This window comes from Aquila chrysaetos, chromosome 21 (genome assembly GCF_900496995.4).
Source record: "Aquila chrysaetos chrysaetos chromosome 21, bAquChr1.4, whole genome shotgun sequence".
Lineage (NCBI taxonomy): Eukaryota > Metazoa > Chordata > Aves > Accipitriformes > Accipitridae > Aquila > Aquila chrysaetos.
This window is the reverse complement of record NC_044024.1, coordinates 17,130,200-17,150,772: the sequence shown is the minus strand read 5'-3', so window position 1 is coordinate 17,150,772 and position 20,573 is coordinate 17,130,200. Positions and strand designations below refer to the sequence as shown.

Here is a 20,573-nt window from a genome sequence, read left to right as displayed (position 1 = left end):
TTTTACACTGCTGTTTTCCTGGAATCCCTGAGAAAGGCCTGGCAGGTTGTGCAGGCTGTCTGCTGTTAACTCTCAAAATCCCCGTCCAAACCGTGCCAATGCTCTGGTCTGCTGTGCTTTGCGCACCTGCTCCCCATCTGGGGCAAACGGTACCCCAAAAGCCCAGACTGTTTTGATTCCAAGTCAATGCAGGGCTTGCTGTGATCAGCCATGAGTCTTCTGGATGGTCCAGCTCATTCTTCCAGCGACAGGGAGAACCTTGTGCTTTGCTGGTCCCCCTCCCTCCTTCCTGCCGGTGCACTCTGGTCAGCAGCGTTGTAGATACAGCTGATGCAATGATGTAGCACAAGGGACTGCAGCAGTGCCAGCTTCTGGTGCTGACTCCTTCTTCTCCCCTTCGGATTGCAAATGAGATTGGTGCGAAGAGCAACTGGACTTGTGGCTGTTCTGGCCGTAACTGGCATCAGTCAGTGATGGAGCGCAAGCTCTTAGCTGGCTCCCAGGCAGCTCTGCAGCTCAAGGTGTACATTGACTTTCAAATGGTAATGAATCTTGCTGCCCTGGAAAGATACTTGATACGTGATACATGATCCTGGCAATCAGAGACCGCTCGGTTCCCACAGCAGTGGATGTTTGCCCTGCCCTGCCTGCCATGTACTTCAGCCTTGAGTGAGAGAAGTCCTTTCTAGGGCCAAGAGAGGAATTTGGCTGCTTGCAGGGGTGAGGCTCCGAGATTTGGACGGGGGAGGATGGGGAGGAGTTTCCCTTGTTGAATTGGGCATTTCATGCAAGTTTGGATCTGTTGCAGAGCTCTAAACCTACAAAAATAAGAAGCTCTTTTCTTCTGAGCAGGGTAGGAAACTGATGAAGTTGTCTTGCTTGGGAGCTGAGGGCTCGGGGAGGGAAGGGAAGGCTGCTTCAACCAGACAGTCTCCCTGTGGTCCCGCAGCAGGCTGGAGGAGCAGCCTTCGCAGTGGGTGGGTTTCGGCCGGCTCCTCAAGTTTCAGCAAAAGCCAGCTGGGCAGCTCAGAAATCGCTGTTTCCCCAAAACACAACAGCCCTCACAGGGCAGCAAACCAGACTGCTTACGGGTGTAGCACAAAGTCAGATCCTTTGAGCTTGGAAAGCTGGCTCCGTTGTCAGAGCGTGGTAAGGCAGGCTGCCCTATGGAATGAGTGTGTGGAGGGATTTGTTTTGTTCTTCCTGGGATGCATCTAAACCAAATTTAAGACTGGCCTCTGGGATTTGTCTCTTCCTTCCAGACAAGGAAATAGTTCCCTGTTGATAGATGGAATCCAAATAGCAGTTCAATGCTGCAGAACTTTTTGAAGCAGATTTTGGAGTATTGTATAGCTTGTGTAGCCTCTAAGGTATGGAAACCAGATATTACAGAAAATGTCCCCTCCCATTCTAGGAGGCTGATCTCTCAACTCAGTCTGTTGTGGGTACAAGAAACTAACCACACAACTTGCTGTAGGACTGGAACTAACTCACAGTGTTTCTGCGCGGAAGAAGGCTATTTCAGTGGCTGCTTATTAGACACCTATTGATCTGGAGCATCTTTTTTTGGAAATGGCAATGAGCCCACTTCCCCTTCCCACTTTTTAATGAAAACAGCATCTTCTGTAGTGTAGTTGTGGGTTTATGCAGGATCTGAATGATGCTTTCCCCTTTGCCTTTTCACCTCTTTCTTTTCATCTCTATTTTCTAATGATATTAATGGCCATTAGACTGTGAAATGTAATTTGCCTGGAATACAGACCTCCCATTGTACATGGCTTTCTGCTTGCCAGCCGATCCCTTTGGAGCATGAGATCTGCTTTCATCTGCTACAATTTCACCCCTGTTAATGTTTGGAAGCTGAAAGGCCAAGCCATATTAATATTCAACAGAACATTTAAACTCTGTTTTTCTCCAATAGGGGAAACTGGCCTTGGTAAATCCACCCTTATGGACACGCTTTTCAACACCAAGTTTGAAGGTGACCCAGCATCTCACTCACAGCCTGGGGTCCAGCTGAAATCCAATACCTACGACCTGCAGGAGAGCAACGTCAACCTCAAGCTGACTATTGTGAGCACAGTAGGCTTTGGGGATCAGATCAATAAAGAGGACAGGTGAGTGAAGGGGTAGAGAGGCTGTATCGTGACCTGGTTTTCTCATGCAGGGTCTCTCCCTGTGCCCTAGTTGGGCCAGACTGTGCTGTAAAGTTTTCCTCCTTCCTTCTTATGGGTTGTCCTTGTCATCTCTTTGGGATGGGACAGGTAGATGAGAGGACAGAGGCTGTGGTGTGTAAGCACTGCTCCAGCTATCAAAGCAGCTTTTTTCATGCTGTCAGAGCAATATCTGGCCTGCTGGCAGCCTTCTGCCCAAATTCATCTGGTGGCGAGAGAAGAGAGCTCCAGGGCACCTGTGCTTGTTTCCTTGTGCTGTGCTGACCGCAAGCTACTGACCAAACCACTAGCGTGGGCTAGTGACCACTTGGCTTAACAGCCACTTCTGGCAGGGCTCTTCCATGTTGCCAAAGGAAGCACGATAAATGTGCAGTGAGATACCCTGGGGAAGCATCTCTGGCAGCTCACATCCCAGCGTGGCGGAAGCGTGGCAGTTAAGGGGTGTGCGATTCCACCAGACCATCTCCAAGGTGCATCTTCACAGAGACATTGCTGATGAGTTTTGCTTTGTTGTAAATCTGTTAGATTTTCTTTTTAGTTTTGTTTGAGATGCACTCATGTCCTTTACATTGTGAGTCTGACAGGCTCTGGATTTCAGATGGCCTTGCAAGGGAGTTGCAGGGATTTCCTGCCCCAGAGCGCTGGGCTAAGGTACTACTGAATGGAGATGTGTCTTCCATCTGCAGGACTCGGGGCTGTGAGAGCAGCAAGCCGTTTGCTCCCTGAGTGCAAGCAAGGGTTACACACTGCTGCGAACGAGCCTACATTATTCTTGCTTTTAAAAGTCTCTCACCTTCACGTTTCAAAGTATGAGAGTCTGCTTTCCCTGAAGAGGATGGTGTGTCTCCTGTCCTCTGCTGAATCTCCAGTACTGTGTTTGTCAAACAGGCTGCTACAGTCTGATGTAGGACCACATTTCCTTGACAGTAGTGCAACTTGAAAATTTCTTACCGGTGGATTGGTCTTGGGAAGTGAAATCTAACAAGCAGCTTGTTTCTTAAAAGCAAGCAAAGGAGCACTGTCTGTGTACCTCTCTTACTGTGTAACTCTTTTTTTTTTTTTTTTTTTAACTTTCACCAAAGCTATAAGCCCATCGTTGAGTTCATTGATGCTCAGTTTGAAGCCTACCTGCAAGAAGAACTGAAGATAAAAAGGGTCTTGCACAATTACCATGACACCCGGATCCACGCTTGCTTGTACTTCATTGCTCCGACAGGCCACTCGCTGAAATCCCTGGACTTGGTAACAATGAAGAAGCTTGACAGCAAGGTAGGCATGTTTAACTCTTACTGGGCAGGTTCGCCATGTGCATGGTGGAAAGGCTGCTGCTTTTCCAGAGCACATCTCCCCACCTTGAATAGCCCTTATGCTAGTGCAGATGACTAGGTTGGCAGATAAATCCTGTAGCTTTATTGAGCACTTTTAAGTTTTTGTAAGTTGTATTGCAGACTTGGGAAAACTCCCCGGAGCAAAGCAAAACTTCTTAACACTCTGTTCCGTTCTAGGTGAACATCATTCCCATAATTGCCAAATCTGATGCCATTTCCAAGAGTGAGCTGACCAAATTTAAAATTAAAATCACAAGTGAACTGGTCAGTAACGGGGTTCAGATCTACCAGTTCCCAACAGACGATGAATCCGTGGCGGAGATAAATGGGACAATGAATGTAAGTGCTTCCTCCTCTCCCAGAACAGCGCTGTCACTGTAGGGTTTGGTGGCCCATATTGGGGTGCTTCTTAATCCACTTTCCTTTTTATTTTGTGTCTTAAAACCAGAGGATTTCACAGGGATCCCATGCTTGTAGTGTCATCCTAGGCTAGCAGAACCTTGTGGTAGGCTACTGCCTCTCTGGTGGGCTTTTTTAGTCAGAAAACAGACTTTTAACCCCTTCCTTGTCCTAATGCGTTTCTGTTGAGGGACATGTAGAAAATTGGACAGATGCCTGGCTGTGCAGGGCAAGGACAGTCCTGGGTTATGAATTAATCAGATGGGTATTACCCATCTGGTGTGAGGGGCAGGCTGCCTACAGACACGCACCTCTCTGCTCCTCGCCCTGTGTTTTTTGCACCAAACAGTTTTGCTCTCCTGGGCTGATGTTTCCTGCAAAGCCCTGCCTCCATGGGTGTCTCCTCTTGCCTCTGGCTGTCCTTGCAGCATTGCCCCTTCACCTGGCTGGCTCTGGGACTCCTGTCTGCACTGAGGTGCCATTTTATTATTGATCAGGTTACTTAGCTAGGTTCTTGGTCTGGTTTGGCCTTTTGGCTCTGGTGCTGTTGGCCAGAATGGATGGTCAGGGGGATACAACAAGGCTGGTTAGAGCAGTGGCTTCCCTTGAGCTACATCCAGCCAAGTGCTGATGTGAGAAATAAAACACAAGGGTGGGACCAGAGGCCCATCGAGCCCTTCTCTTCCCTAAACATCTGCTTTTGGTCACTTTTGGAGTATACAAGAAGAGAGGGAATGTATATGATGCTTCACTTTCCCCAGGTACTTCCCCAGCATCTAATCCCATTCAGCTCAAGGGTTTCTCTAGATTTCTGTCCCTCGCATCACCTGATGCGCCCCCCCATCAGCAAACTTCCAGGATCCTGTGGCAAGGAGTTACACAGCGTAACCAGCAACGTGTGAAAAACAGTACACAACTTGGGCCAAACATGTCTCGAGGTGCCTGCAGGCACTCGCTCTGGCATTCCCAGCATTGCGGGTGCTGTCTGTGGCTCCCCGAAGACACAGCAAGCTGCCCCTTGGCCCCTCTGGCAGCGCATCCTGACCATGCTCCCATTTTCCAGAAGGCTTTTTACAGGAAAGCAAGTAGGGGAAGCTGCTTGCTTAACGGCTGTTGATGAAGTGCAGGTCTAGCTGACATGCTTTTGTGTCGTCTCTTGATCTAACATTAACAGTTGTAGAGTGTTGTGGAGAGGCCTGAAAGAAACATGAAGTTTGTCCTAGCGTAAGAGCTGTCAGTGGTGGTTTCCTGGTCAGAGTAGTTTTGTGATGGCATCTTTCTCAGTGCTTACTGCTCTGTGTAGGATTACAGTTACTCCTGGAAATGAAGATACAACATCACTCTATCCTCAAGGAACCAGAGGTGTGATGACAAAGGGAGAAGTCCTCCCCCCTTGGCCATTCTGAGGGTGGAGGTAAACCTCTGCTCATCTTTCCTTTCAGCCATTTGCATGTCTCCTGGGAGGGAATTGCTGTCTCGGGTCATAGACGTTCTAGGTTGTGTCAGCTGCTGCACAGAGAGATCAACTCTTTAAATCCTCCATTAAACTGATATAAATCATAATTACCAGGTTTATGGGGACTAAGCAGGCCAGAATCTGAATCTGATCAAGGCAATTTCGCAGACCTGGAAAACTTGCATCCAAATACTGATTTTATTAGCAATGTAAGACAAATATCTTACGCTTTGGGTCAGGAGATGAGCTTGTGGAAGGATTGAGACCAGTAAAAGAGCCAGGATGGGTTGATTTAGGTTTGTGACTTAAAGTGCCATTTTAGTCATGTTTAAAATTGAGGAATGGGAGCCTTTGATTTAAATCAGTTGCCTTAACCTTTGTGTTTGTACTTCTCTACAGAAAGCTTTGTTGTCTTTGCCTGTTACAGATCAACATCTTTGAAAGGTTATAAATGCAGTCTTCATGCTTAAGTAGTGCTTCTTGCTGACCAGCAGTTTCTCTGGATCGGTTACTTTTCTTTTTTAATTACAGAGAAAATTGAGACTGGTCTTTTGATTACTTAGTGTTTTGCTTATTACCTCCATTAGTTGTCTTTTGCATGAAAAGTAAAAATTAGGCTTTAAAATATGCAAACTCACTATTTCATATGCATTTTACTTTATTATATCCACTTGTGTTGGATGCATTAGGAATCTTTTTCCAGAGTATTTTGCATTCCAAATTGGCTTACTAAACAGAGAAAATATTGCCTGATCTGGCAGGAATTGGTTAACTGAAGGACTTAAAATCTGTGCCATCATGATCAGAAACAAAAGTATTTAACCATGAACAAAGGCGGCAAGTGAAGTATTTAGAAAATAATCAGATTAAACACGTCTTCAGAACAAGATGCCTGATTTTCATTGAAACTGATTTGGTCTTTTTGAGAATCCCACCAAGCATATATTTACAATTTCAGAGAAGACACTGTCTAAAATCCTTTAGGTCTCTTCCCATCTGGATTTTATTCTTAAATCAAATAAGAAAAACAAGCTCTCCTATTCTTTCAACTCCCTATTGGCTTTTCCATTTTGAATGAATTAGTCTAATTACTGAAGAAAATATTCTCCCTGCACCTGCTAGTTAAATGAAACTATATGCAGCTATGTGAGCTGTCCCACATGGTGGGAGCTGGAACTTCCTTGCTGATGGAAGAAGGAAATCACCAGCACTTTCTCCCTGTCAAAGACAGCAGCCAAACAGTTGGTACCAGTGGAGGAAGTGACTCTGCTGTTGAGGGTAACTGGGCTTGTGGATGGCTGAGGTTCAGGCTGTGCCTGTGTGGCCATAGCATGGTGGTTTTCCCACTGTCTCAGGTTGCTCCTCTTGCTCCCATGGCTTGCTTTGTCCCTTGGAAATCCCCTTACTTCACTCTCCTGAAGACCTGGATACGAAGCAAACAAAAAGCTTTGACAGCTGTGGGAGAAGCTGACCATGGGATGCTCCTCATGGACAGTCTCAAGAAGCCAACAGGGAGGTCTGGAAGCTCTCACCCAGAAGTGGCAGGATGGGAAGAGGAGAGAAGTGAGCAGCTCTGGTGGGCTGTGGAGGAGAGGGTCACCAGTGGGAAGCACGTTGCCACTAGCAAACATTTGCTTGATCCTCTGTCCTGGGGGAGTGGCTGGCCTGAAACCTCAGGTGCCACAGAATTGCGGTGGCTTTCCTCTGGAAATAGCACTGTGTAGACCTGCAGAGGAGGCTGTAGCCTCTGTGGGGTTTAGTACCTGGGGCGTTTCAGAGTTTCCAGCAGTTGGCCACAGGTACAGACCAGTTCCAGTGCATCCCATAGTGAGGAGCCCGACCTGCGGTAGGTGAAGAGCCCACCCAGTGCCCGGCACTAGCCAGCATGTCCCTGTGGTGTGGTGTCTCCGGTTCCTCCCAGAGCAGCCGAAGGTGGCATGTGGCCCTTGCTCAGCCCTGGGGTCTCTGCTTGTCCTCTCTCCAGTCAGGCTGCCTGACAGTGGCTGCACAACGGGATGCCACGGGACGTGCAAGGCCTGTTTGCAGCCAGTGGAGAGGCAGTGACCTGCTCCACAGGGACCACGGATGAGTCTTCTTGACTCTGTTTGCAGAAGCGTTTGTGGATAGTGCTGCTGCTTATGCGTGGGCTGTCTTGAAGTCGGAAAAACAACAGCTTGTAGAAATGAGGCAGCAAATTATTCCTTTGAAAGCTGGCTAGGGGAGTTTCCCTCATGTTGCGGTATGGAGGCTGTTCAGCTGAGACAGCTTTGTTTCCTTCCCCTCCAGTGTTTTGTATCCTCTGCCCTTTGCGATTAGACAGTCTTCTGCTGAAAATCAGAATCCTTCAACCTGGGAGACCCCTTTCCTCTTTCTGCTGCTTGGCCTCTCCCGCAGGGAACTTACCGTGCGCAGAGCAGGCACAGCTCCATGCTGGCCTGTGTCCTTCTAGATGCTGGCATGTCAGTATGATTGCAAAGGTAACTCGGCATGGAGAGTGACCTGGGAGGCCCCAGTGCACAGAGCCTCTGCGTGGCCCAGGGTGGCCCCATCAGACTGACCACCAGCCCCACTTACTCTGCGTGTGTCCCGTGCGAGAGCTGGGAGGCCAAGGAATAAAGGCTGAAGAGCCCATCTTTGTGAGTGCTTGCAGGCAGTTTTGCTGTATTTGCCGTTTGACTGTATGAGCCACACTCTGAAAGCAGAAAACATCATCTCTGAAATACTTTGCTTGTACCAGCTGTCATGAACTTGTCCAAGTTTTCAGATAACCTGTGGAGTTAAAACTTCACTGCCTGCTCTTGAGAGCAATCCGGGGTCGCTGATCTTCCATATAGTTGGCTTCCTGGGGCCCTTTTAATTGCCCAGAACTCAGTGCACTTCAGAAGCTCTAGCTAACAAATGTCACTGCACAAAACTCAGCAGAAGGGGTGGGTGCAGGGAGCTGGCAACTTTATTTTTAAGTGCTGAAACCTTGCGCTTGACTTCTTTGCAGCTTGGCAGAATGCAGTACAGTTACCAGGAGCAAGCAGAGGTGGGGAGGGATCTTGCTTATTGCACAACAGATAAATGCAGCAAAGTATGATAGCAGTGTCTGGGGGGGTTTGCTTGGCTGCTTGAGTCTGGGGAATGAGGGGAGTGTAAGGTGAAGTCTTCTGAGCCTAGAGAGGTGTTGGGAGTTGTTTCTGTTCCAACTCTGCTGAGCTTGCACTAGGTGAGTCTCTTAGTCTCTCCACAGAAGACAAAAAGTACCTTCTTTACTAAGAAGTGACTATTTTTTATTTCTGAATTTTTGAAAAGCAAATCCCTCTTGTTCTTAGTCAGCCTTCAGATACTTGTAACAACTGTACTCTGTGGAGTGTGTGTTTGAGCTTGAGGAGCGTAACAAGGCACAGCTGAGCTAGCGGTACAGCCCTGCTCTGCTGTGCCCAGGATCCCTCCTCATGGGTGTGATCCCTGGATTTGGCCTGCTTTGTCCTCTAGCTATGCAGCCATCTAGCAGTGGCTCCACATAGCATCAACATCATGAGGATTTTATAAAGCCATTGGCACTCCTTTGGGTTTCTCAGAAACAGTTTTGATAAAGAAGTGCTGCGGGATTTGGGAAGGGGGGAGTGCTGAGGGTGAGCCCCAACACAGCCGCAGGAAGCGTGAGGCACTATGGAGTGTTAGCACGGGGCAGGCTCAGCACAGCCCCAGGGAATGCAGAGTCCTTCCCAGCTCAGCCTGGGGCAGACCCCAGGGCACACGTGGATGCGGAGGCTGACCCAGTGCAGGGACGTGTTCAGCCCTTCCTCACCAGGGCCGAAGCAAGCAGGGGGGAAAGAGCCATTACTCTGGTTGTGAAGGAGGGACTTCGATCTCATGATCCGATAGGGCGAGTTGTCTTGTGCTCCAGTGTGAGCTGAGGGAGTGGTGGGGGGATAAAATCAAGAAGGCTCCAAGACCTCTTTTACTGCTTCTGTGCTTGTGCAGATGTTCTCTCCTCAGCCACGGCAAGCCCCCGGGACAGCACCGCAGTCACAGCCGCGCAGCACGTTGTTCGAGCTGTCGTTCTGATGCTAGTCTTGCACTGGCTCATCTCACCTGAGACCTTGTGGCTGGGAGGATCAGCCAGGTAGAGGATGTAGAGTGGTAGCACTAACAAGGTTTCGAAAAAGGACTTTCCCTTTTTCCCCCCTTGTCTTGGGCTAGTGGCCAGTGACTAGACTCCCTGAGATTAGCGTGTGCATAATGACTGTCTTGCTCAGTGGCTGTGCTAATCTCTGTGTGCTGACAAGTCAGCCAGAGTTGAGAGGGACTAACATGGCTATCATTAAATGTGTTCCAGGCCCACTTGCCGTTTGCAGTGATCGGGAGCACGGAGGAACTGAAAATAGGAAACAAAATGATGAAAGCTCGTCAGTACCCCTGGGGCACAGTGCAGGGTGAGTTGAGCCCTAGGATTTTCGTGGCATGAATGGTGACACTTCTGCCAGGGGGCAGAGGGCTCTCATAAGAGGAGCAAGGGCCTGCTGGACTTATATCTCACTGGGAATTATCCTTTGTTAAATCCTTGTGTCAGGCCTATAGTGACAGTTTTCTCTGCTTGGAAGGGCTGTTAAACCTATTGGAGGAGTAGACAGGTAGGGAATGTGGGAAGACACCTTTGTTTCTGCCCCCATCTTACTCCTTATCATGTCTTCTTACAGTGGAGAATGAAGCTCACTGCGACTTTGTGAAGCTGCGGGAGATGCTGATCCGCGTGAACATGGAAGACCTTCGCGAACAGACCCACACACGCCACTATGAGTTGTACCGGCGATGTAAACTGGAAGAGATGGGTTTCAAGGACACCGATCCAGACAGCAAACCCTTCAGGTGGGAACCCTGGAGGAGACAGGAGAGCTCAAGAGAGGCATTGTTGGATGCACTGCGCTTGTGTGTGTATGTGTGTGTCCTTGAGAGAGCATGTAAAGAACCAATGCAGCAAGAAAACCTGCCAGGTCAGATAAATCCAGACTTCAGCAAAGGTGCTGGCTGAGTGAGGGAAGGTGAAAACACAGAGACCGTGTGCAGGATTGACTGTGAAACTGCAAGTATGGGAGTAGAAATGCATGTGCTGCAGGGATACAGCAGTGTCCCTCTGAACTAGTGTTTGTTGCCAGCCGGGCTCTTTGAATTGCCCAGCATTCAACATACATGAAAGTGCAATAGGTTACAGACCTCAGAAATGGTTGAATGAAGATGACCTTGGGCACACGTGGGTGGGTGAGTAGCAAATGTGCTGTGGGCAAGCAATATTCCTGGTGAGGGCCTGATTTCAGAGGCTCAGGGGAAGCAGAGTTTGTCCCAAGTCATATCACTGGACTTTCCTTTCTTTTTAGTTTACAAGAAACTTACGAAGCCAAAAGAAATGAGTTCCTGGGGGAACTGCAGAAAAAGGAAGAGGCAATGAGGCAAATGTTTGTCCAAAGGGTCAAGGAAAAAGAAGCGGAGCTGAAGGAGGCTGAAAAAGAGGTGAAGACTGCAGTACTTGTCTCTTCATGGTTGTGAGTGATAGATCCACTTCCAAGTAGGTAGCTGCTGCCAAAGCACTTTCTGCAGAGTGTAGTTTAGGACTTCCTTATCATGAAGCCTAAAGTTTAACCTGGGGTCATGGGGGCATTAAGGTGTTCATCCTGTAGGACAAAACTAGATCATAGTGCTTGTACTGTACAACTTACTGCATCATGAAAGTCCCGTAGTCTTGATTCTGATGGAGAGTTGCAGTGTGGCAAAACTCAAGGAGAGAAACAGCCCCTGATATAAGCTTGTTATATAAAAAAATATGCCCATACAACTTCCTTAGCATTGTGAAAAATCCATTAATTTACTGACCTTTAAAGAAGAAAAAGGCAGAGACCCCTGGAAATGGATTAAAATATTTTTATGATTATACTCTTTCAATCCTCTACTGTTAGTCTGTGCAGTGGTGCCTCACTGGAACAGTGCCTGGTTTGTAAGCTGTTGTGGAAGGAGACTGTTCCCTGCCCTTTGTCTATGCAGTGTCAGCTCAGGGGGCTAGAAATGATGTAGAGACCAACGGAGACTTGCAGGCTCAGATTTCATGGGATCCTTCCATCTTCGTTTTTTCCTGTGAACAGAATATCTGGTAGTGCTGGGTCCTGCTCACCTCTCTCCTTTCCCTCTAGCTGCACGAAAAGTTTGATCGCCTGAAGAAGTTACATCAGGATGAAAAAAAGAAGCTAGAGGATAAGAAGAAGTCTCTGGATGATGAAGTAAATGCATTTAAACAAAGGAAGACAGCAGCTGAATTGCTCCAATCTCAGGCTCAGCAGGCTGGAGGATCGCAAACTCTTAAAAGAGATAAGGAAAGAAAAAAGTAAGTTGCTGACCCAGTGGTATTTGCTTTTTGGTAATGGTTCTCCTTTACTATTTTTCTGGGTGTTCATCTCTCTCTCCCAACCTAGCCAGTTCTTATCAGGGGAAGGTTTGCAGCCAGATTTAATCCCTAGTAAGGCTGAGCAGTAGCTGGAAGCATTTTACCTTTAGCTGTCATCCTGAAGAGCAGAGAGCAGTGCTAACCTCCCTCATTGCTTGCTGACAGCATGGGAGAGGATGGAGAGATTCCCTGCTCCTCCCTTGGTCTGTCAGTGCTTGTAATGAAGTGGAAAAATATTGGCTGCCAAGGCTAGGCTGTGGGTAGCAGGGATGTCCCACTACCAGCAGAGAGGAGCATGTGCTGTCTCAGGTTCTTATTTGTTTAGGTTGGGAAAAAGCTTATACTGTGGAAATTATTCAGGGAGACTAATAGTCTTGAATTCTGGAGTCTGCAAAATGTAAGGCTGCAAAATGAGGGGACAGGTCATAGCTCTTTGTTAGTGCTAGCACTCTTGTCCAGCCCTAAATCAGCTTTTTGCCCTCCACAGAAACAGTGAGAGATACTGCATGGCTTTAGCAGGATTTCCCCATGCCAGGGACTGGAGTGACAGGATCCAGCCCCTCGTCAGGGTCCTATGATCTGGGCCGTCGGCAGTGCCCATGCCAGGCTCCTAATGCTCTGCCGTTGCTCAAGAGCAGCCAGCTGTACAGCTGAAACAGTTCTCCTGGTTCACCTAGCAATGAGCAGTTCCTTTTCTTCTCATTGTGGTACATTTCCTGAAATGGAGTGCTGTGCCACCTTAGCGTGTGTACAAAGAGTGGTGCACAGATAAACAAGGGTCTGGTTTCCATACCACTGCCATAATCCTCTCTCTGCACATCCCTGGGGCAAATCCAGAGTAAATCTCGCCTGCACTACGCAATCTTAAATACATGGAGAAATGCTGTTAATACGAACAATGTGGCACATGCCCGAAGAGCTGACAGGACTGTTTGTCAGGGAGAATAGCCCTTGACTGTTAAGTTTGGAATCAAGTGAGACAAGAGAGGAAAAACCCAATAACCAGAATGAGATCCTGGTTTAGTCTTTTTAGTTTTGAGCTGGAGCCGCTTCAATGTCAACATTCTTTTGCGATGAGCAATTAGTGCTGCCCTTTTCTCGCTTGTCCGTTCCTTTTTCCACTGCATATTTTGATTTGCTCTTTTGAATTACCTTCAGGGGCTTTTAATATCTTTTTATACTGAGGAGCCTGAGACTGACTGGGGACAGACATCTCTCCCCAGCCTGGACTGTGTGAGGAATACACAGCTGAGTTCTTTTATGCCTAGAGCCCTCAGACATCTGCACACTGAGGACTGCAGACTTCAGCCCTGAGATCAGTCAGGGTCAGGAATGCAGAAAAGGGAGATGACATGCCTATAGTATGAGCAATTAGTCGCTGTGGCCCAAGTCACACTCTTGTTCCTAGAAGCAGTTCTGATCTCAGAAGAGCTCCTTGACACCAAGCGCATTCATATGGAAAAGCATTGGTACCTCTGTCAGTTAAGGACACAGAAAGGCACAGAAAACTCCATGAAAGAGATAGGTCAGTGCTTGAGTAAGGCTTGGGAAGATATTAGGAGGCTTCTCTCTCCTCCAGGAAAATAGCTGTGTTAGAAATAGTGCTGCTTTTTTTACTCTGTAACTTCTCCAATTGTCCTTAATAGTTCATTTCAGTACTTAGATTATAAATATCTCTTAACAATCCATGAATTTCACAAGCTGTAGCTTAATTGTATCTTGTTTACTAGTGGCTGGCAGTACACTAGCCTTTTTCTTTCACAGGTCACTCTTTTAAACCCAAGCTCTGGTAATTTGCACTAACCATTGACTTGGTTTCTTTGTTGTTGTTGTTGTTGTTACATCATTATCATCATTATTAGCTCTTACGTGTATGCTGTTTTACAGTTAGCTGCTGTTTGGCTGCATGGTGCATGAGGCACATTGTCCTGGTAAGCGTCATTAACTAATACAGACCTCACAGTGGGATCAGTTACAGTTCCTAAAAAAGCAGATCCTGTGCAAGTCCAGAAGCCTATAAGTATTATCTCTGCCTTCCTCTGCTTTCACCCTTACTATACATGCTCTACCAGTCTCTCTCTACATATGCAGTTGTAGAAAAAGGATGCAATGAAGTTTGTCTAAAGATTCTGCAAAGTAAAATGCAGAGAGACTCAGTATTAGGACATGAAATGTAGAGAAATAGGGATTAGGTTCTCTGCCTTTTAGACCTTCCCAGCACTTTGGTGGCTCCATTTTCTTTATTCTGTTGCCCTTAGAAATAAATTAACGTAGGCCATGTTGATACTATGGCAACAATTGCTATGGAGATGCACTGATGATAGAACTAGCTAGCCATGAAAATGTCTTTTCCCCTTCTCCTCCTTCCCTCCCACCCCCCCAAGTTGTAGTGTTAACTTGCAGGTGAAGGTAGATGCAAGACTAGTTTCTATCCCTCTCTTCACATACTAACAGATGGTAAAATCTGCCAGACCTAGAGCTTTCCTTTCTCCCAAAGCACCAGAGAATCACCAAACTCTCTGTGTGTGTGTGTGTGTGTGTGTGTGTGTGTGTGTGTGTTAAAGAAGCTACTGCCGAGTAACCAAACCAATATTCACCTGCTGACTGCTTAATTCACCTGCTGACTGCTTATAGTTGATTGTCCAAAACTGCAAGAAGTGATGGGCGGAGCATTTAGCAGATAGTGAAGGCTCTGAAGATAGACTGAGAGACTTTATGACATTTTTAACAGTTAGATGGGTCACCCATGGATTGGATGTTCAGGTGTAGCAGACAGACACAGACCCACACGCCTGGGAGCCGTGCCAAGTGTGCCCACGGTTAGGGTAAGGCTAGTGGTAGAAGAGGGCTGTATTCCAGGTGTGTCCCGAAAGCCAGCCAGTGCGCTTTGCCCCTGAATAAGGCCAGCGTCCAAGCTTCTGAGGAGTTTTGCCAAGGCGTGGAGAGTTCCCACTGGAGTAGAGCCCTGTCAGTGGTGTTATGCTGTGAGTCTGCTCTGCTCCAGTTGCTGTGGCTCTGTCCAGAGTGTCTCTGACTTCATGTGAGCAGGGATGTAAGGTGGCCACATAGTCACAGGCAGGCTTGTGGAACAGATAAGGTTGCCTGAAAGGGTTAACAAACCTGGCCATAAGCAAGTGTCTGCAGTGCAAAGTGCCAGGAGGTATTGTAAAATGAAGGCTCATTTAAACAAAGATGTGTAAGAAATGCACCTGCCTGGCAGGAGAGCAGCATCCTCATTAGGGTTATTGGTTAAACTGCTCATGACAATGGTCTACTTATAGCTAGGTTGAGTGTGTTTAATTGAGCGGTTTTAATTTGCTGTTGATTCTCTGGTGAGACAAAAAAAAAGCTCCCACAAGAATGTCTTGCTTCTTGACAGAGCAGCGATACTTATTATCCAAGGCAAGAGTGACAGCACCCCAGGCTGAGGTGGGCAGGTCTCTCAGAGAAGGGACCTGTTGGTACAGCACCACTTAACTATAAAACACCCTAAAAAACTCAGCCTTGATTCCACACTTCCTGCAGACAAAGCTAGGATTTATGTTCTCTCCAGGATACAGTCCAAACTAACTTAACAGTCTGCCCTTAAATAGGGAAAAGCTGATTCCAGGATTCCTTCCCTCTTAGCTCCACCAAGGGAAATGGAAAAGCAAGTAAACATTACGCTGTCAGTGAGAGGCATTTGAATTTAATTTCAATGGGACGTTCCACTTAACAGAAGAGCTTCAGAAGGGTCTTGCACTGACTCGAACTGGAGCTTGCAGTCGTCTTGAGCAGTCCGGTTGAATGAATGTCTCTGCTGCCAACGGTAACTGTAAAACAATAAAAAGAACAATTCTCTGCTTATCAGGCTCTGAATGTGGAAAAATAAGCTCAAAGAATAACAGTGTTCATTCTGGTGCTGAGCACGAAGGCATGGCTAAAGTGCAGTTTGAGTGAACATTACTGATTTTTGTTGGTTTTGGATTGCTTTTGGCAGTCCTCATAACTGTACGCTGTTGTGTGCTGAGCTTTGAATCAAATGAAGTTCTTTGTTCCCACTATACAAATGCAGACAGTGCCTTTTTCAATGGGCATTTGTCCTTGCTAAATTAAATATGTATATATGGTACTTTTCCAGAATTCAAAAAAATACTCTCCATATTGATCCGTAAAGTATTGCAGGGCCCCACTGTTTTGCACGGACACAGACAAGTCACAGTTGATGAGTCCTGTAGCTTGCAAAACTGTGAAAGGATTGTTTTAGAAAATAAATTTGATTCATCCCACTGCTGAGTGTGCGTGTGTGTGTATGCATGTGTGTGTCTGCATAAAGCACGTTTTGTAATCAAATTAAACCTTATTAACACTTAGCAACATTTCTTTTTTGTGTGTGTGTGTTAGGAAACATTTATATTCTTATTTTGTTTTTTGTTATTAATCCATAAAACCATTAATCTGCCTTTTTCTTTCATTTTCAGTTCGGGTTTCCTGTAGAACCTTTCCCTTCACACCAGAAGCGAATGCCCCCACATTCGGTTAACACGCGGCTATGCCATTGTGCCTGTTTGCTCACCTTTACTCATTGCTCCCTTCCTGCGCTCACCATTTTGTTTTAAGCAAGAGTCCGCACCCTTGGCTGTTCTGGGTTATGGTTGTTCTTGTGAAGAACTCGGCAATAGCCTACGTGGAACTGGCAAGAGATGCTCATTGCTGATACCTCTTCCCCTCTGGGCAATAGCAGGCTGCCGAGTGCTCGTAGGGCTAGCGTCCCCTCTTCTCAGTTGCTTGGCTTTTTGTCTCTCCCTCCGTTTTGTGCGAGGGCTGCATGGTAAGAGAGCGCGGCTGCTTGGTGGTGTGCATTTAGCTCCTGTCGTGGGACTGCTGTGAATGCAACCCGAGGCTGCCGTGGGGTGGGACGTGCTGTCTCAAGAGACCGGCTGCCCTCTCCCCTTTTTAATTGGCTGTATCTAACCCCTCATTACCCCCTTCTGTGCTGCCGTGTGTGACTCAAATAATTTTAAAGGACTTTTTGCAAAACTTGACACCCTCACAGGCATGGGCCTGAGTCCAGACCTCTAGTCCCCAGGCTTGGGGGATTCTCAAACTTGGATCCACGGTTTGCAACTAAGTGTTCTCTGAATGCTGCAGGGGTCACGAAGGATCTCTTGCCTTGTCTCCCTCTCAGTGTGCTGGCCTGGATGCACATCCTGGATCCAATCTCAGGGAAAGCTGGTCACCTTGCTGTACATATCAGTGTTTGTGAAGAAAGACGATGATGTTTCTTTGACTTTCTTCTCAGTGATTCCAACAATTTCTGGTTTTAATGCAAAAAGTATTACCTTTATTTTTTTTATTTGGCATCTGTTTAGAAGTGTACAGATGCTGGCAGGTTGCTTCTCATATTTTCTATTCAGCAAAAGGCTTGTTTTACTGCAAGATTTGCACTAAAAAGGAGGGTGTTTTGCTCACTGGGGCCAGGAGTTCACTCTGGCCAAGTGCAACTGTGGTTTGCCTGCAGGTGTCTTCTCTGTGTATTTCTGGATGAGTTTTGTTTTTAAATAAAGACTTCATCAGACAGTGAATTCTGGTTAACATTTACTACTTTTGTTTTTTTGTTTTCTTTTGCCCTTCTTTTACAGTAACCCATGGCTCTGTACTGAGTAATTACCCCTGAATACAATGAGCTGGAATGGACCTTCATTTACTTGTTAAATCGGAGGGTCTAATAAAACGTGACAGCATTTCAGCTGTGACTTTTCCATGGTGTTACCCTTGCTCTCTCCTATATCCTCACTGTGATTCTGTCTTTACTATGTACTGGTGGTTATTGCTTTTATTAAACAATGTAAAATTAGTCCTAACAAGGTTTTGGATGCTGCAACTTTAAATACGACAATTTTTTTTTCCTCTACAATTAATGGATTCCCCTTTCTCCTGGTCCCTCTCCACCCAGATGAATAAGGGATGTGGAAATAAGTTCTGTGAGTTATTTTTGCTGGCAAAATAACAACTCAGTTTAAATGTATTTATTGGTGACGTTAAAATGACAACACCGCCTTAGTTTAATTATCGCATAGTTGAGAGATAAAAAACTCTTTTCTCTTTATTCTTGGTGTCATTTTTGTGACATCATCTATCTTTTTTTATTTGCTTTTATTTTTTCTTTTGCTAATTCATGCTACCTGAAGACTAGCATGTAATCCTCATTTCCATTTCAGACTTGCTTGTTGTGACCCTGATCCGTCAGTCGCACTGTGTGCAGGCTAAGTTCTCTGTATGTGGGTGAATCCACACGTCCTGACCCTGCTGAAAGGTCAGGATGCATGCTGCCAAATAGTTTCAACAAAACCCCTTCCAATCCTGGGTTTTTGGAAGATAAGCCCGCCTCAGACCTAGCCATGATAGGTAATGCTGTTTTTAGTGCGAGCTGCTGCTGAGAATTTTACTAGAAAGGTAGCCTGCGTGATGCTAAAGCCTCACGAACAGTTTCTGCATACAACGTGTTGGTCTGGCTCGCTGCTCGCAGCAGCAGCAAACCTTATGCAGTAACTCAGATCAAACGATAGTCTGGCCTCCATTTCCGGCAATCAAAGCAGTTAAAACTCTTGATTGCAATGTATTTTCTCAGGTATTCTGTTTCACCATAAATACAATTTTATTTCCCATAAAAATATTTTGACTGTTTTGTGGTTTGTTTTGTTGTTGTTTTTTTTTTTAAGCAAGTTAAAATAATTTGAGTATTTACCTCTTCCTCTACTGTCGAATGTCGGCCTGCTCCCCAAACCAGTCAGTATCGGTCTGTCAGTGATTTCCAGATTATCTGCTAAAAGAACTACTTAATGTGGCTTTTTTTTTAACTATACTGCAGGTCACTGGCTGTTCTTCCTTACCATTTGCCATATTAGAATGTTATTTAAAGTTATGTAGAGTCTTTTTAAAGACTTAAAAGAAAAAAGGTTTTTACTTGTGTGATTTCCTTGAAGTACTTGAGGTACCACGAGGTTCCATCTCTCCTCTGTCAGCTGTTTTCACGTTGCATCTCTTTTTCCTGCTTTTTGAATGTCTTTCTCTTTTTTGCTAATCTTCTGTTTTTTTCTCTTTTTTTCCCTTTTCTCTCTCTGTAGCTTTTTTTAATCTGTCTTCGCCAGCTGCACTGGGTCTGAGGGAGAAGACTGCCACTTCTAGAAGAGTTTAAGGGTCTTATGTCTGGGGAGGGGGGGGAACAAATCTTCAGTGTTAGTGTCTTGGAAAGAAGCTCTTTTACTGACTTGCATGGTACCTAAAATTGAAGTGTCTTGTGATTTGTGTGACAAGACAGAGTAATACGGGGGAACTGATTGTTTACCTGGAATTTTGAAGAGCAACAGACATGTGATGTTTGGACTAACGATGTAGCGAATACATTTTCAAACATTGTTATGGGCATATTTTTTTTCTAATTTTGTCTTTAATAATATAAATGTCATGGGCTTCCATGAGGTGTGAAGCCTAAGGAATATTTTCAGTATGCTGTTGTTTGGTTGGTTTTGGAAACCGTGCATTCAGAGTCAAAGGAAATACAAACATGGTGCAATTTGCTCTGTTGGCAGCCACGAAATATTTAATTTTAACAAAGAAATAAAGTAAGAAGAACTGTGTGTTTTCACTGGTGTCCTCCTGTGTCCCCCCACCTTATTAAACAAGCTCCATCTGCTGGTGGATGTGGGTCGAGTGGTACTTTTTTTTTCTTCACAACTAAACCTCCTCTTGTTCTTTAAAGTTAGAAAAAAGTCAGCGGTGTCAGGAGGGGGAGGTGATGCTGACAGCTGGTGTAACAATAACAACAGTGATCCACGCAGATTCCCCGTGAGTAGGGTGCAGTGTCCTTAGAGCGCGCTGGAGCCAGCCCTTGCACTTCTCGCTCGTCCGTCCTGCCCTGGTCCGCTCACTGCATGCTTTTCCGAGCTCCGATCTTCTCTCCCCATTCCTGGTTTTGTTTCCTTTTTACACATGGAAGTGCGCGAGAACTGCACCGAGTTACGTATTCACGCGACGAACGTTGAAGAACCGGCGCTGTTTAGCTTGATACCTTTCTAACTTTACTGTAAATTTTAAATAAAAAAAATATGAAAGCCTGCCTGCGTGCTGTCGTGTTGGTGGCCCACGCCTCGGGCCTGGCGCTGAGGGGACTCGCACCCCAAGACGAGCTCTGCTGGGGTCAGCCACCGGCTGGGCCTGGTCTCTCAGAAGACCGTTAGGTGGTCGCTGAGGAGAAAAAAAAAAAAAAAAATAAAAAGCCCAGCGCGTTTTGGGCCGGGTGGGCGGTTTTGAGGACGGTTTTCCTCGCCTCCCGGGCAGAAGCATCCCCGCGGTCCCGGTAACCGCGGCTCCGCACCCAGCGTTACGCGGCCGGGGGAGGCTTGGCGTGTGGCGAGCCCCGCCGAGAGACACACACACACACCCCCGCCACCCCCCCGGGCCTTCGGTGAGGGGCGAGGAAAGGCCTCGGGCTCCTCCGACCCGGTGCCCGGCGGGGAGGAGCCGCGGGAGCGGCGCCCAGAGCCGGTCCTACGGGCCGCGGCTGCCGGCCCTTCGCCGCCGCCGGCGCTTGGCGGGCTTTGCCCGGCGGCGGCCGCCAGGGGGCGCGCGGAGCTGAGGCGGCGCCGGCCGGCGGTTCCTCTCGCGGCGTCTCGCGCGCTCGTGACGCGCGGCCAACGTGAGGCGGCGGCGGCGGCGGCGCCGGCCGGGCCGCTCCGCTCCGCTCGTCTCCGCGCGGGTGAGGGGAGAGCTCCCGTCACACCGCTCACGGGAGCGGGACGGGGGCCGGGGACGGG

General features: G+C 47.1%; 1 protein-coding gene across 8 annotated transcripts in view; it reads left to right on the top strand.

Annotated features, from left to right (window-relative positions):
• SEPTIN6 (septin 6) overlaps positions 1-19,874 on the top strand; it is a 32,540-nt gene extending 12,666 nt beyond the window's left edge. For 2 of the 8 annotated variants that reach the window (XM_029997272.1, XM_041119201.1), the window contains 8 exons: positions 1,922-2,117; positions 3,257-3,443; positions 3,680-3,841; positions 9,685-9,781; positions 10,046-10,214; positions 10,721-10,853; positions 11,528-11,718; positions 17,979-18,259. In XM_029997272.1, the coding sequence (XP_029853132.1) occupies positions 1,951-2,117; positions 3,257-3,443; positions 3,680-3,841; positions 9,685-9,781; positions 10,046-10,214; positions 10,721-10,853; positions 11,528-11,718; positions 17,979-18,027 (1,155 nt within the window). In that variant the 5' untranslated portion in view covers positions 1,922-1,950 and the 3' untranslated portion in view covers positions 18,028-18,259. Of the gene's footprint in view, positions 1-1,921; positions 2,118-3,256; positions 3,444-3,679; positions 3,842-9,684; positions 9,782-10,045; positions 10,215-10,720; positions 10,854-11,527; positions 11,723-13,542; positions 13,571-13,665; positions 13,710-16,238; positions 17,343-17,399; positions 17,622-17,978; positions 18,260-18,884 lie in introns of those variants that run through there. The other 6 variants (XM_041119207.1, XM_041119205.1, XM_041119206.1 and 3 more) reach the window with 6 other exon arrangements.
• The last annotated feature ends 699 nt before the right edge of the window (positions 19,875-20,573 follow it).